The sequence below is a fragment of the Podarcis vaucheri genome (assembly GCF_965113315.1).
Source record: "Podarcis vaucheri genome assembly, chromosome: 13".
Classification (NCBI taxonomy): Eukaryota; Metazoa; Chordata; class Lepidosauria; order Squamata; family Lacertidae; genus Podarcis; species Podarcis vaucheri.
In genome coordinates, this window is record NC_138751.1 from 20,743,688 (window position 1) to 20,758,386 (window position 14,699).

The 14,699-nt window shown below is 51.6% G+C and overlaps 1 protein-coding gene across 2 annotated transcripts in view; it reads left to right on the forward strand.

Annotated features, from left to right (window-relative positions):
* Positions 1-367: 367 nt before the first annotated feature.
* The window catches only part of ALDH16A1 (aldehyde dehydrogenase 16 family member A1), a 49,176-nt gene continuing 34,844 nt past the window's right edge, over positions 368-14,699 (forward strand). The window contains exons 1-9 of one of the 2 annotated variants that reach the window (XM_082196895.1): positions 368-2,381; positions 4,995-5,380; positions 8,146-8,248; positions 9,693-9,819; positions 10,644-10,822; positions 11,008-11,085; positions 12,277-12,461; positions 13,084-13,236; positions 14,176-14,373. In XM_082196895.1, coding sequence (XP_082053021.1) covers positions 1,568-2,381; positions 4,995-5,380; positions 8,146-8,248; positions 9,693-9,819; positions 10,644-10,822; positions 11,008-11,085; positions 12,277-12,461; positions 13,084-13,236; positions 14,176-14,373 — 2,223 coding nt within the window. In that variant the 5' untranslated portion in view covers positions 368-1,567. The remainder of the gene's footprint in view (positions 2,382-4,994; positions 5,381-8,145; positions 8,249-9,692; positions 9,820-10,643; positions 10,823-11,007; positions 11,086-12,276; positions 12,462-13,083; positions 13,237-14,175; positions 14,374-14,699) is intronic. The other variant, XM_082196894.1, reaches the window with a different exon arrangement.

The following is a 14,699-nucleotide window of genomic DNA, read 5'->3' on the forward strand; positions in this document are numbered from 1 at the left end:
TTTTTCTCTCCCCCCCCCAGCTCTGTGATAGCAATATACCTCTTCCCTCTCCATCTCTATGGTGCCAATGCGTCCCTTCTCTCCACCTCCCAGTCTCTATGGAAGCCAGGAGTCCGGAAGTGCCGCCCTAAAGGGGGCGGGTGGCTGAATGTTTAGCCTGGCTGGTGCTTAGTCCAACTGTCAAGGGGGAAGAAGCCCAATTACTGTAGTGCCCATGGCTGGCTCAGCAGCAGCGGCGGGAGGCGGCAGCAGGCGCGGGGCCCCTGCAGTGCCCGATATCTACAGCTCCATGGAGTATGGGCCTGTCCCAGAGGGCACTGGGGCAGCCCAGGTAAGGGAAGCAGGCTGGGAGGCGCCCCCCGGACGCCTGGGTCCCCGAAGAGGAGAGCGCGGGAGAGGGATCCATTGGGGGGTAGGAATTCAGGGAGAAGTTGGAAGAGGAGAAAAGTGTGGATTTCTTTTCTTCAAAAGCAAAGGCTATTTAGTAAGCAGGGTGGGAGCAGGAGTAGATTGCAAACAGGAGGGTCATGGGGAGGGTCTGCCTTCCTCCCCCAGAACCCGCCGCCCTTTGCCCTGGTCTTTGCCCCTCTCTTCCCCGCCGCTCTCCAGCCCTGACCTTCGCTCCTCTGCTGAGCCAGCGGTCTCTGCTGGCTGGACTCGCCGCCTCTCACGTGGGTGTCGTTGACCATCCGAGCTCTCCCTCTTCACGGCGGCACGTTTCAACTATTACTGTTATTTAAGTCTGCATTTAGGAAAAGGGACGCGGAAGAACCTGCGCGTGCTGCAACGTCAGCTCTAACTAAGAGAGCTGGGATCCCCTGTAGAACCCAGGAGTCCGGCCGATCCTTGTTGCAGCGCACAAAACACCCTTAGAATGGGAAGCAAAGTCTCGCCCGTGCTCGAATCCTGGCAAAGCTCCCGCTTCGCTCCTTTCTCTCTCTTGTCTCGTCTGAATGTCAATGCACCTCTGCATCCCAACCCCGTGTAGGACATCCTCTCCGCCCCTTGAGAGAACACATGAACTAACTACTACGGATATGCAAGCTCCAAACTATGCTTTTCTTGCTGAGCTGCAGCTAGACTAGCTATCCTTGGGAGGAGGGCGGGGGAGACCAGTCCGTGCCGTGCAGGGATCTGCTGCGTTGAATGAGGAGAGCGCCCAAAGGAGGCGAGGTAGACGAAGCTGCGCTCGGACTCCTGGGTTCCCCGGGAGGTTCAGCGCCTCGCTCTCTGCTTCGCGGGGGCAAAGAGAGGTTCTCTTCCAACAGGCGTGGCCGAGCGGCCCGATTTGAATCAGGGTCATATGCATACTGCGCGCCCATTGGCCAGCGCGCCCGTGGTAAGTCCCACCTCGGGTTACGTGCTACCGCGGAGGTACCCGCCCCTCTTACTCCGCCTCGCTCGGTCTTCTGGGTTAGGGAGGGGGCTGTATCCCAGCGTGCACCGGGGTTAGGCTCCTCATTAAACCGAGCTGGGGGGACCCCCTATTCCATTTCATTTTATTATATGGTTGCTTTTATTATTTTATTATTATTATTATAATCGCCGGTCCTTTCCCATCCCGGGCATGTCCTCGCCTTCCCCTTCTTCCTTCCTGGGCCCCAAGAGCACGGATCGCCCCAAAGTGCCCCGCACCCGGGCAGCCACTTGGAGCCACCGGGAGACGCTGGATTTCCTCGCCCTGTGGGGGGAGGAAGGGATCCAGACGCAGCTGAACCGCTGCCACCGGAATGCCGACGTCTACCAGTGGATCTCGGAGCGGATGGCGGAGAAAGGCTATTTCCGCGACGAGGACCAGTGCCGGACCAAAGGCAAAGACCTGAAGAAGAGTTACAAGCAAGCCAAGCTGCAGGACGGCATCGCCCGCCAGAGGTGCCGCTTCTTCCACGAACTCGACGCCATCCTGGGCAGCGGCGGGAGCGGCAGTGGCAACGGAGGGGGCGGAGGCGCGGCGCCCTGGTGCCAGGTGGTGATCAAGGAGGAGAGCGACCCCGAGCTCGACCCCGAGCTCCACGAGGACGAGTACGCGTGGACCCAGGTGTCCGTGACCGACGGCAGCGACGGGGATCCGCAGGGCGAGCCTTCCTCCTCCGCGGTAGCGGCCGCCGCCGCCTCGTCGTCCTCCTCCTCCCAGGCAGGGGTCGGGGGCTTGCTCCACTCCGAGGACCCGGCCCTCCACCACCACGTGGCAGGCGCGATCGTCAAGGAGGAGAAAAGTCCCGGGAGAGAAGAGAGCGGCCTCCGGGGCGGAGGGGGAGCCTACCTCTACGGCCAGGAGGACGCCCACGTGGAGACCCCCGGCGGGGCGGACCAGCCTCACCTTCGCCGGGAGAGCCGGGCGCACTTGGAGGCTTCTTGGAGACCAGGGCTGAACCGGAGAGGTGAGTGGAGCGAGAGGTGGAGTTTTTGGATGGGACGGGGAGGAGGACTATATGTGACACGTGATTTTATATATACATATCCCGTGGCTGCTCTCCAGAGAACCCAGGAGTCCTGGTCCTCAGCCCTTTTCTATCCAGCCCTCCCCTGGTGCTGCAGCCCTGATGCCGAGGTTGTCAGAATTGCCTTGCACTCTGTTCCTATTGACACTGAAGCCAGGAATCCTGTCTCTCATAGCTTCCCCACAATTCCACTCCAAAGGTTTCCCCAATAAATGGCTTCTTTCTGCCTGGCCTGGGAAACCCTGATGACCTGGCCAAACTCCCTTTTCCTGCACCCACCTTCCCAACGTGGCATCCCTGCTAAACCCACTTCCTACTGGAGAACCCAGGAAATCTTGGCAGCTTCTTTCCCACCCATCACCCACCTGCCTTCCTGATTGTCTGGCTTGACACTATTGGCCACCTCTACCTTTCTTGAGGCTCAGGATTCCAAAAGCACTACATCCCTTTCCTAAGGCTCCTAAGCAGTCCTTCCTTCACCTTCCTGCTGACAACTGCTAGGCATCACCACCTTCCAGAATGCCCAGGATTCCTGTCTGGCTTTCAAACTCCCTCCTTTCCGTGGGCACTGAGTTGCTTAAGTGGTCATTCATCCGCTCTGCATAGCAGAAAGTCCCAGGTTTGGTCGCCGGCATCTGCAGGTATTGCTGGGAGGATTTCTGCCTGATAACCTGGAGCGCTGCTGTCAGTCAGTGTGGACAGTATTGAGCTAGACGCATCCAGTGGGTCAGACTCGGTATAAAGAGGAATCTGTGCCCCCAGGAATCTTGGCCCATAACCTTTTCCTTCGAACTGGTCTCTGCCTAGACTTTTTTCTCATAATAGGAACCTAGACATGTGCTGGCTATTGGGCTCTGATGGCCAAAGGGATGCTGAACTTAAAATCCTGAAAGCTTTCCTAAAATATCTATGTGTGTTGGAACCGATCCAGGCTAAAAAACCAGGAAACGTAAAAAATACCAACCTATTAATATCCCAGCCAATATCCTGGAATCACTCTTTTAAAAAAAGAAACCACAATTTTGCATCCTGTTCATGGTATCAGTTTGTTACTCCATGGTCTGTTTTTGCTACTGTATTATATCTGGATGATCAGAATATGTGGAATATCGTTGGAATGCGAAATAGAGCCTTGTATTTTAAGGCGTTACCCATTCGCCGTGGGCAACAAGGACGGGAAGGCAGGCAAGTGAGTGGGTTGGTGAAGAAGTGATGGAACCTCATCCATCCTCTGTGCCCAGTGCAGGAACAAGACAGGCTTCCAGACGAGGGAAGCCCCTTCACAGAAATGCAGTCTGCTTCCGGAGGAGGAGGGTGGGGTTCTCTGTATCTCCCCTCCCCACCCTCAAAGCTAGTACATTTGTTTTAGGCAAGCTAATAACGTTAGTGGGCTTATGTACAAAGCTTGTCTAAGAAGCAAAGAGGCACAGGGGCCTCTTAGGGTGAATGAACCAACTGCGTCTTTATGAGGTCATTCTTGCCCCACTGTTTTCCGTCTTGCATCTTGCTCTTTTTTAAAAAATCAATATAATGCCACTTGGGGTGTGATTGGACTGCTTTCCAATTCTTATATATTTTCTGGGAGAATGTAAGGAATCTACAATTCACAGCTACGCTTCATAAAAGCAGCCTTGCAGGTTACTTAATCCATGTAACCCATGTGGGCAAGCTGTTGGCCAGGAGAAAAGAGGAAGAGGGGGAAAACCAACCCTCCTCAACTTTACACAATTATTATTTTTTAATTGCCAGAGGTAAACAGGCAAGTCGAAGTGATCGGCAGTTGCCTGTACTGCACTGAGGCTCTTAGCCAGGGGTCAGCAAACTTTTTCAGCCAGGGGACGGTCCACTGTTCCTCAGACCTTGTTGGGGGGCCAGACTATATTTTGGAAGGGGGGGACACAAATTCCTATGCCCCACAAATAACCCAGAGATCCATTTTAAATAAACAGACACATTCTACTCATGTAAAAAGACGCTGATTCCTGGACTGTCTGCAGGCCAGATTTGGAAGGCGATCGGGCCGTATCCGGTCCCCAGGCCTTAGTTTGCCTCTTAGAGATGGGTTGGATTTTATCCTGGTTTATGTGTAGTTTTGTCAGCTGACCTGATGGTGGTGCTATTTCATATAGAATCTGTGATGCTTTATTTCCCCAATGGTGGCATTGGGCTGGGTAGGGTATGTGATACCGCATATAGAATCATAGAGTTGGAAGGGAATCTGAGGATCGTTTAGTCCAATCTCCTGGAATGCAGCAATATGCAACTACCCCTTGTGGGGAATTGAACCTACAACCTTGGCATTGTGAGCAATGTGCTCTAACCAACTGAGCTATCCAGCTTCAAGATAGCTTGCTTGAGTTTGGCCCAAGCTCCTTAGGGCTTTCATCACCACAACCTCAGACCTGGCCCATTGGCAACAGCGATCCTCTGCAGATAAGGAACATGTTTCTGGTAGCTTGCTGCTGTGAGCAGTCCTTGCACTAACTGCAGCTTCTAGAGCAGGTACCAGGGCAGCCCCACATAAAGCATAACTCCTTCCCTTTCCCCCTGCAGTTTTCTCCAGGCCACGGACCCTGCTGAGCACCCGGGAGAAGCTGGCTCACCTCCGCAACAGGAGGAAGAGGCCCCGGGAAGACAAGTTTGACGATCTTGTGCGGGACATCCGGGCACACTTCCGGGAGAGGGAGAAGCTGTTCCAGGGCTTGTGGGAGGAGGAGAAAGCCCAGCGGGAGAAGGACCGGAGGCTGTGGACAGCCGAGATGGACTGGATCCGGCAGATGTGGGCCAAGAGCCAGAAGGAGCGAGAGGCAGCGGGAGACAGCAAGGCGGCAGATGGGCCTCGGCAAGTCAAGGAGGAGAGCTGGAGCAGGGAGCTCTGCAAGGACCCTGAAGGAGGACCTCGGAAAGACACCAGCGTTCAAGAGCCCCTCCTCTTAAAGGTTGGCTGCGCTGTAGCAGCCTGTCGGACCTCTGCTCCTTTTTTGGAGAACCCAGGAGTCCAGATCCCCAGTCCTCACCCTGTCAATTTTCCCCAGTTCCTTAGGATCGCCAAAGTGCCCTTTCTTAGGGCCTCTCCGATCTTATTGCTATTGTTTATTTCAGGGATATCCTGCCCTTCCTCCCGAAGGAGCCCCGAGCAGCAGGCACAGCAGCAATAAAACCTTTTAAAATAAAACCTGAAAACAGCTTTTGGAAAAAAATCTGAAAACATTCTAAAAGCCTCTTAGCCAGTGATCTCAGGGTTATGATAGGTCGGCAGTGGTTGGTGCCCATTGTGTCGGTAGGGCGGAAGGCAGGGAGCCCGTCAGTAGGTGGCGCCAGAGACAATGGCAAGCCAGCTAATTCTACTTTTGCCCTCCCTTTCCTGAGGGCCAGCATTGAGGCTAAGGAGGAGGAGGCCATCCTCTGGACTGGTTGTTGTCAGTAAGAAGGCAGGCAGGTGGGGATTGGCAGAGGGCAGAGTGAGGTTGATGGGGCAGTGCCCCACTGGCCTTAATGGGCCAGCCTCTTTTGTGATTGGCAGTTCCATGAATGGCTGTAGCCTTAAGACCCTTGATCGTTTAAACAAAATATAAGTAGAGACCGTGAACAAAAAAGAAAGCAGAGGCCCATGCAATCATTGTGGCAGTAGATTATTTCTTTCTCTAGATGTGTTCTTCTTGAAGTGACCTTGCCAATGTGGTTGAGTCTCTGGCGTGCAGAGGCAGGTGGATCTGTCAAAATACAGCAAGCACATAATGACCAGACAACAGCCCACAATAGGCAGGGCAAGTGAGAATGAGAGCATGCATGCATTCACCCACCTATAGCTGGAACAGACTCTAGACCCTTGGATAGGTAAACGAAAAGTTGAGCATTCAGGGTAACACCCCTGGACTTCCGTCTCCGCCCGTGGTCTCTAAGCAGCACACACTGCAACTCCCTCTTGCCTCATCAAATTGAGAGGCTGGTCTGGGGCGCAATCAGCTGGGAGCCTTTGGCCGACTCAGTGATGGCGCAAGTCTCAAGGCCCTTGCAAGTTGCCTCAATCCCAGGCTGTTTATCCATCAGCCCATCTGTCTTCTGTGTTCAGTTTTCCGTGTGCTCAGTCGTCTTCCCGGTTTTTGAGGATATTTTTTTATAAAAAGAAGCGCGCCCAAAAATCCACATTTTAAAAACATGCTTTTTATATGCATTTCCAAAAAATACACATTTCTCTATGTATTCCTTTCCAGAAAATATGCCTCCTTTCCCTCCCCCCCCCCCCCGTTTTCTGAACCAAAACCACATCACAGATTTAATCCTATCGATAGCTGTGTTTCCATCCAAATAAATGGCTGTATTTAAAGCGTACACACCCAATAATCCTGTAGTTTAAGGATGCTGGGAATTGTAGCACATTGAGAGATACACTACAGCTCCCATGATTCTTGCTCTCTGTGTATGTGCATGCTTTAAATGTATGTTGTGTATCTAGCCTAAGTTGAGGTTTAGCAAATTAGGCTTGAAGTATAGACTGAACAAATTCATCCTCCCGTCCCTACACCTGGCCCAGTATTGTCTGCTCTGTCTGGCAGCACCCTGGGGGGGGGGGGTCAGTGGTCTTTCCCCATCACTGGCTCTCAACCAGGGGTTGAACCAAAGCATGTGGTTGGGCGTCCCTCTCCTGCCAGATTCTAGCATCATTGTTGGTCACATTACACTGATTCAGACTCTTGCCTGATCTAGCATTGTCTTCTCTGACTAGCAGTGGTTTCAGGCAGGGCTCTTTTCTGACCGGAGAAGCCGGGAATCAAACCTGAGGCCTTCTGTATGCAAAGCAGATTCTCTACCGCTGAGCTATGGCCTCTTCTTCGCTTCATTAAAGAATTCCAACACTGCTGTCCTTTGCTCACTCAACCTAAAAAATAAGCTCCTTTGATCTGGTTTCGTTCCAAATTAGTTTGCACAGGATTGTGCTGTTGGTTGATTAATCGTTTAAGCTTTAGCTGATTGGATCCATTAATTAATAGCTTGGATATGTGTAGATTTGCATATGGCAGTACTTTGGGTTGTGGGGTGGGGTGGATGAATACTTCCTGTGAGTTGTAACCAGCACATTCCCTCCAACATTTCTCCAATGAAAATAGAGACATCCCATTCCACAATGATAATTTTACCATTTATACCCACACATGTTACTGGGGACCCCCAGCCACTCTGGACAGCTTCCGACATATAAAAACATAATTAAACATTAACAAAACTTACCTATACAGGATTGCCTTCAGGTGGCTCAGGGATCGGATAGCTCCATACCCTCTAACATTTTTCCAATGAAAATAGGGACATCCTAAAGAAAAGTGGGACATTCTGGGATCAAATCAGAAACCGGGATGGCTTCTCTAAATCAGGGACATCCCTGGAAAATAGGGACACTTGGAGGGTCTGTGGCCATATCTTGGAATTGCTTTGTATGTGAGGAAGAATGTGGGGGAGACATCTTCTATTTGCTTGTTTAAGAAGGGCTTATGCAGCCTTACAGGCACGGTTAAACTCATTTCTTAAAAACATGTAGAAGCATCCAATTGCAACACTAAATACGGCAGCGGTTTTAAAAGCCCAGCACACTTTTGGTGAAACATTCAAGTTTTTAAGGTCTGTTTGAAAAGAAGAAAGATGGAGTTCACAAACCTGGGTGTCCCTTTAATTTTTTGTTTTCTCTCCCCGCCCCCTTACTTTTTAGACCTGGCTGGAATCCCACGGCCGTAGTTTCGGGCATTTCATAGGCGGAGAATGGCTGAAGCCAGACGGAAGGGAGACCTGTACCACCAAGAATCCTACCACAGGTAGAGGCAGATGAGATGAAGTCCACAGCTTAGGGGTTGCCACAGAGCATGCCCTCTCCCCAAGCTTCTGCGGACAACCAAAAGAGCTTCCTCCACTGATTTTTACACCCATGGGATCTCTGTAGGGAAAGAGGCAGTCTGTGTGGGGCCTGGTTTTTTAGGGCTTTAAACACTAATGTGAGCATTTTGAATTTGACTCAGAAACAAAGTGGCAGCCAAGGCAGCTGTTTTAAAAGCTAGTAACCTGCCCACTGCATTTCGGACAAATATCTTTCCTGAGTCGTCTTCAAGAGCAGCCTCATGTAGGCAGAATTCATTGCAATAACACCACAATATCCCAAAGGTCTCTTGCAGATCATCCAGGGGTCTCCTAGTGGATCCCAAACTGCCTTCTGTCCATTCCTGTTTCAGATGCTGTCAAATTGTCAAACAGATTAATATTCCTGGTTTTTTAAGAGACAGAATCTGACGCTGCTTTTTTTTTTTTTAACATAGAGTTCCAAAAAGCTGCAGGGGTGTCGGGGGGGGGGCTGTCTGTTATTCTTTGTGTGAATTTTAAAGCTCAGTTCCTGTGATGTTCAGAGATGAAAAAGCTATCTGTGCAAGCAGTGGCTTGGATCTAGATATTGCCCTCCATCCATACAAGGCTTTTGATCTAGCAGTGGGACTCTTCCTGGTGGAAAGAGGCAGGGAAGCTCCCCCTTCGGTCCCCAGCACCACCTCCTGCCCTGTTCCAGAGGGTCCCTCACTCAACCCTGACAACCCTCCGGAGCAGGTTTTTGGATGGCGGAAAGTGTTGCAGGGGGGGGGAGGGGAATTGGCAAAGGAGCCTCCTATGCCCCTCTCTTCTGAAGGTAGTAATGGTTAGATCCAAGCTGTTTATTTGTATATTTGTATATCTTGGTTCTGAGAGCTCATTGGCATGGATTGGGCAGGGAAGGTTAGGATGGACGGGGAACACATTGCAGAGCTATTAACCAAGGTAAGCTGAGACTGAAAGGCTGTTTCTGAGTATTGATATTACCCAGGTGTAGTCTTTTTCCAGGGGCATAGTGGCACCTCCATTGCCCTTCTTGTTTCCAAACTGGAATGGCTGTTACTGCTTTGACCAAAATAGTGAGGACTAGAACCTTCTTCTTCTCTCTCTCTCTCCTTCTTCTTTGTCTTCATCGTCGTCTTCAACTGCTGGATTCTTCTTAGCTTAAAACAGGGATGAGCAGTGGCCCTCCAGAAGTTGTTGGGCTCCAGCTCACATCAGCCGCAGCCAGCCTGGTCAAGGATACTGGGAATTGCAGACCAACAACATCTGGAGGGGCTACAGATTCCCCATCCCTGAAATGGCTTCTGCATCCTTCCTTCCACAATGTGCCTTTGCAGAGTTGCTATAAAACCAGCCCTGGGAGTGGTGAGAGAGACCTCTTCTCCTTTCTTCCACACCCCACAGGGGAGCCACTGGCCACCACCCTTCAGGGCAGCACAGAAGACGTAGACGCAGCGGTTGATGCTGCCACCAAAGCGTTCAAAACTTGGAGCCAGCTCCCTGGCCACGTCCGGGCCCGGCACCTGTACAAGTAAGTGGCCAGCCTTTTCTGACTCTTGAAAACTTTTCATAGGCTTCTTTTGTTCCCTCCTATAAAAACTGTGCAAGGCACTTTTTCAAAGTTTGGATAGCAATAACTTTTACTCACAGTGCCCTTTGCACTTGTTAGATTCAATATACACGTACAAGGCAGGCAGGTATTACTTACGTTACTAATGTGTTATATATAGATTTATCGGCAAGACTAGCATTCTTACAGACACGGACTAATTCCCAGGCAGGCAGCGGCTGAATAGATCAGGCCTACTGCTCAGCTGCTCTTAACAACACAAAAAGACTGTTATTATCTGGTATAACTGTGTCAATTTACACAACTGCCTCAGGCACAAGTTATCGGACCTCACAAGGTCCTTTCTTGGAATGTTGCAGCCCTTGTGAGTATCAGCCCTTTACAGTGGTACCTCGGGTTACAGACGCTTCCGGTTACAGATGCTTCAGGTTACAGACTCCTCTAAGCCAGAAATAGTACCTCGGGTTAAGAACTTAGCTTCAGGATGAGAACAGAAATCGTGTGGTGGTGGCGCAGCGGCAGCAGGAGGCCCCATTTACTAAAGTGATACCTCAGGTTAAGAGCAGTTTCAGGTTAAGAATGGACCTCCAGAACAAATTAAGTTCTTAACCCAAGGTACCACTCATCTTTGGATGCTTATCTCTCACATAAACAGGCGACCTGCTTCCTCTCTTAAGGTGTCATGGCTCCCCCTTTTTACTGTGAAACATACAAAGGCCCTTTGGGTATTCTCTGAGGCCTACTTACACTTGACTGGCAGCCATCTCTTCTTCCCCTCTCCCCAGCGTGGCCAGGACCATCCAGAAACACCAGCGTCTCCTCGGTCTCCTCGAGAGCCTAGACAGTGGGAAGCTGATCCGGGAAGCCCGAGATGCAGACCTGCCTTTGGTCGTCCGCCATTTTTACCATCACGCCGGCTGGGCCCAGCTGATGGAGGTGGAGATGAAGGGCTGGAAGCCTCTCGGTGAGTTGGAGGGGCTGGATAGTCTTCCCAGGGCAGAGTGGGGCCTCCACCCCCTCCTCCTTGCCCCATCTTTCCCCGCTGAACATGGCAGCACCTCAGCTCACTGCCCTCTCCCTGTTTTTTTAACACTGCGGTTTCTAACTGTGCCCAGAGGTCCAATAAAAACCAAACCTTCCCTCCAATAGGTGTTGTGGCAGCTCTCATTCCCAGGAGTTTCCCACTGCTGACTCTGACTTGGAAGGTGTGTCCGGCGCTGGCCATGGGTATGTGAAATGGAGGGAGGGCAGTGGGAGCATCTGTTGACCCTGAGAAAAGTGACAAAAGGGGCAAAGTGGTTGGACTAGAGCTGGTGGGACTCGGGTTCAAATCTCTGCTCTGCTCGCCGGCTGACTTGGAAGAAGGCTCCACAGTTCTGTCAGTTTTCTTGAGCTCTAGTGACAAGTGGGGATGTGGAGGGTGGGAGAATCTCTTACCCTCCCCAACTTTCCACACCATTTCATACTTTTGCGCCCTCCCAAGTCAACTTGGCATAAAAATTGTTTATATTTCATTGACATGCTGGCTTATTTTTTCACTATTAAAAAAAACAGAGACGTGAAAACTGGAGCTGTAAAATATCAGGGCACAGTGTATCCTGTTGGGATAACTCCTGGATCCACCTGGAACATAGGAGCCAACTCCTAGGGGCCGAGGTCCCTTCGGCTCCCCTCCCCAGTAAAATATTTGAGGGGGCCAACCCCCCACAAAGTTGTTGAGCATTGCCTTTCAAGTGGTGTGCATGCAGCATGTCTGGTGATCGATTATTCAGGGCTTACTTGGGCCTGCCAATATTTTATTCAAATTGGCACCCCTGTGAGGCACAAGTGGCCTCTGTGGCCTGGAGTGCTTTTCACTAGTTTTGACCGGTCACCTTCCTGCATTCCCATATGGATGTGAATCTCCTAGTTCCAGCTGAAGGGAAAACAATGTGCCTTCTTGCATCCCTAGCAAGCGAGGTTGTAAACAGAAAACGGGGGACCAGAATGTGTGATTCTAGTCTTTGCTCTCTTTCCTTGGTTGCCAGCACAGCATGACCAGGGCAGAGTGCAGACTACAAAGCTGGGCATTTTCTTTGCTTTCTACTTCACATCTTCTCCTTTTTTTCTCTCTCTCCCTCTTCCCACACTGGGAGCCAGTGTGGTGTAGTGGTTAAGAGTGGTAGATTCACAATCTGGGTAACCGGGTTCGCCTCTCCGCTCCTCCATATGCAGCTGCTGGGTGACCTTGGGCCAGTCACACTTCTCTGAAGTCTCTCAGCCCCACTCACCTCACAGAGTGTTTGGTGTGGGGGAGGAAGGGAAAGGAGAATGTTAGCCGCTTGGAGACTCCTTAAAGGGAGTGATAAAGCGGAATATCAAATCCAAACTCTTCTTCTTCTCTTCCCCTCATCCTGTCCCTCGTTTCTTGCCATATAGGAAACACCATAGTCCTGAAACCAGCCAGCTCCACCCGGCTGACGGCTCTGCTCCTGGCTGAGGTTTGCGCCCAGGCTGGGCTCCCTCCGGGGGTCCTCAACGTCATCACAGGCGACCAGGGGCTGGGAGAAGCTTTGGCCACCCACCCAGGCATTGACAAAGTGGCCTTTGCTGGCTCTGCCGAGGTGAGTGCTTCTCTCCCCTCAGAGAAGTGGCTTACAATAGCCCTGGTCTGGGGCCTTACAATTCCGGTATCCGTTACCCTTCAGAGAGCTGCAACATTCTGTCCCTGCGGCTTATGCATGAGTGCAGTTAGCATGCTCCTTTGCAGCTGATGGATTTGCAGAAATTTTGCTTTTCCATTTCCTACGTTTTTGATGCAGTAGCAGCCAGCACTGTTCACATGGCTTATTTCCTGCTGGGTTGCTTCTGCGCACCAGGTGGAGGAGGGGTGGCAAGGTTGGCGCAGGGCAAATTCCGTGGCAGAGCCAATCCGGTGCTCCTGCCAGCAGGTATTCACCGCGCTAACCACTCCTCTCCCCTTCTGCACCTCAGTATGCCACAGCGACTCTGATGGAGGGAGGCCAGGTGAGCAGCACAGCCCCGCCTTGCCGCCTGTTACCGATTAAACGTTGATAGAGAGTTATATGTAGGGCTTGCTATTTCCAATGCCGAATTCTAAATTGTTCGGCCTTGACAAAGTGATGCTCCGAAAGGCGGCCCATTAATATTTTAAAACAAGTGTTTTGCCTTAAATACGCGCAAAGCCGTGTTCTCATGTGCACGGACCCTTTGCCATCGCTTCAGGTGGGCCGCAGCCTGCGCCAGGCCACCGCTGGGACTGGCAAGAAGCTGTCTCTGCAGCTCAGAGGGAAGTCGCCCTTCATCGTCTTTGACTCGGCTGACCTGGACAGCGCCGTCGACGGGCTAGTAGATGCCGTCTGGCAGAACTGCGGGCAGGTAGGTTGAACTGGGGGTAGGCAGACTGAGGCCTAGAACTGGCATTTTAAAATTATTATTATTATTTATTGAATTAACATACCGCTGGGGCCCCTCCCTTTCTACCACAGAGTTGGCACCTAGTAGCCTGCGGGTCTGGGGCAGCCCCTAAATTTTGCCAGGCCTCTGGTAGGCGTTTTGGCTCTTGCTGAGGAGTGGGAGCTGAACGCGGCCCTCCCAAGCCTCTCAGTCTGGCCCTCGGGATTCTTTCCAGGCCACACTCCCTCCTTCAGGCAACATTGACCCTACTTCCCACCCACCCCTTGAGCGTTTTTGCCTGACTGGAATGAAGTCCTTGAACTCTGGATAATGCTTCTTCCTTGCCTGGATGGAGGCTAGAGAGGGATGTGTGTGGATCTGTGTAGAAAGAACTGTTCGCTACAAAGTTTGCTCCACTCCCTTTTTTCCTCTGGCGTGTGGCCCTGGGAAGGTTGCCCAGAAAGGAATGTGGCCCTTGGGTTTAAAGAGCTTCCTCACCCCTGACGTAGTAGGAATTCTGTCAGGTTTTCAGCCATGTGGAAGAGAAAATGTTTCTCCAAAGCTGGGCAGGTGTTACCACATACAGTGGTACCTCGGGTTAAGTACTTAATTCGTTCCGGAGGTCCGTTCTTAACCTGAAACTGTTCTTAACCTGAAGCACCACTTTAGCTAATGGGGCCTCCTGCTGCTGCTGCGCCGCTGCCACAGATTTCCTGTTCTCATCCTGAAGCAAAGTCCTTAACCCGAGGTAATATTTCTGGGTTAGCGGAGTCTGTAACCTGAAGCGTATGTAACCTGAAGCGTATGTAACCCGAGGTACCACTGTAGAGTGTAACAGGGTTTTTTTTGGGGGGTGGGGGGAGTATTAATTTGGTTTAAATCAATTCCCTCAAGATGTTGGCATTTTCCTCCCTTCCTCAGGCCCAGAGTGCCGGGTCTCAGCTGCTCCTGCAGGAATCCATTGCCAAAGACTTCGTTCAACGCCTGAAGCGCCGAATGGGGCAGCTCCGCGCGGGGGACTCTCTGGACAAGGCCGTGGACTTGGGAGCCTTGGTCAGCGAGAAGCAGCGGCACGCCCTCGAGGGCCTGGTGGAGGAAGCTCGAGCAGAAGGCGCTGAGGTGAGGGGCTTGGGCCTCTTGGGGCTTCTGGAGAAGGGGGGGGTGGTCTTTAAGGCCACACGCACACCATATGTTTAAAGTGATGCGATGCTACTTCAAACAGACATGGCTCAGAGGATCAGAGAATTGTAGAGCTGGAAGGGACCCAAGGGTCATCTAGTCCAACCCTCCTGAAATCCAGGAATCTTTCACCCAACGTGGGGCTCAAACCCATGTTCCTGAGATTAAGGGTCTCATGCATTACCACCTGAGCTATCTTGACATGGTTTCCCCCAAATAATCGTTGCGGGGGCAGGGTGTAGTTTCTTAAGGGTGCTGAGAGTTGT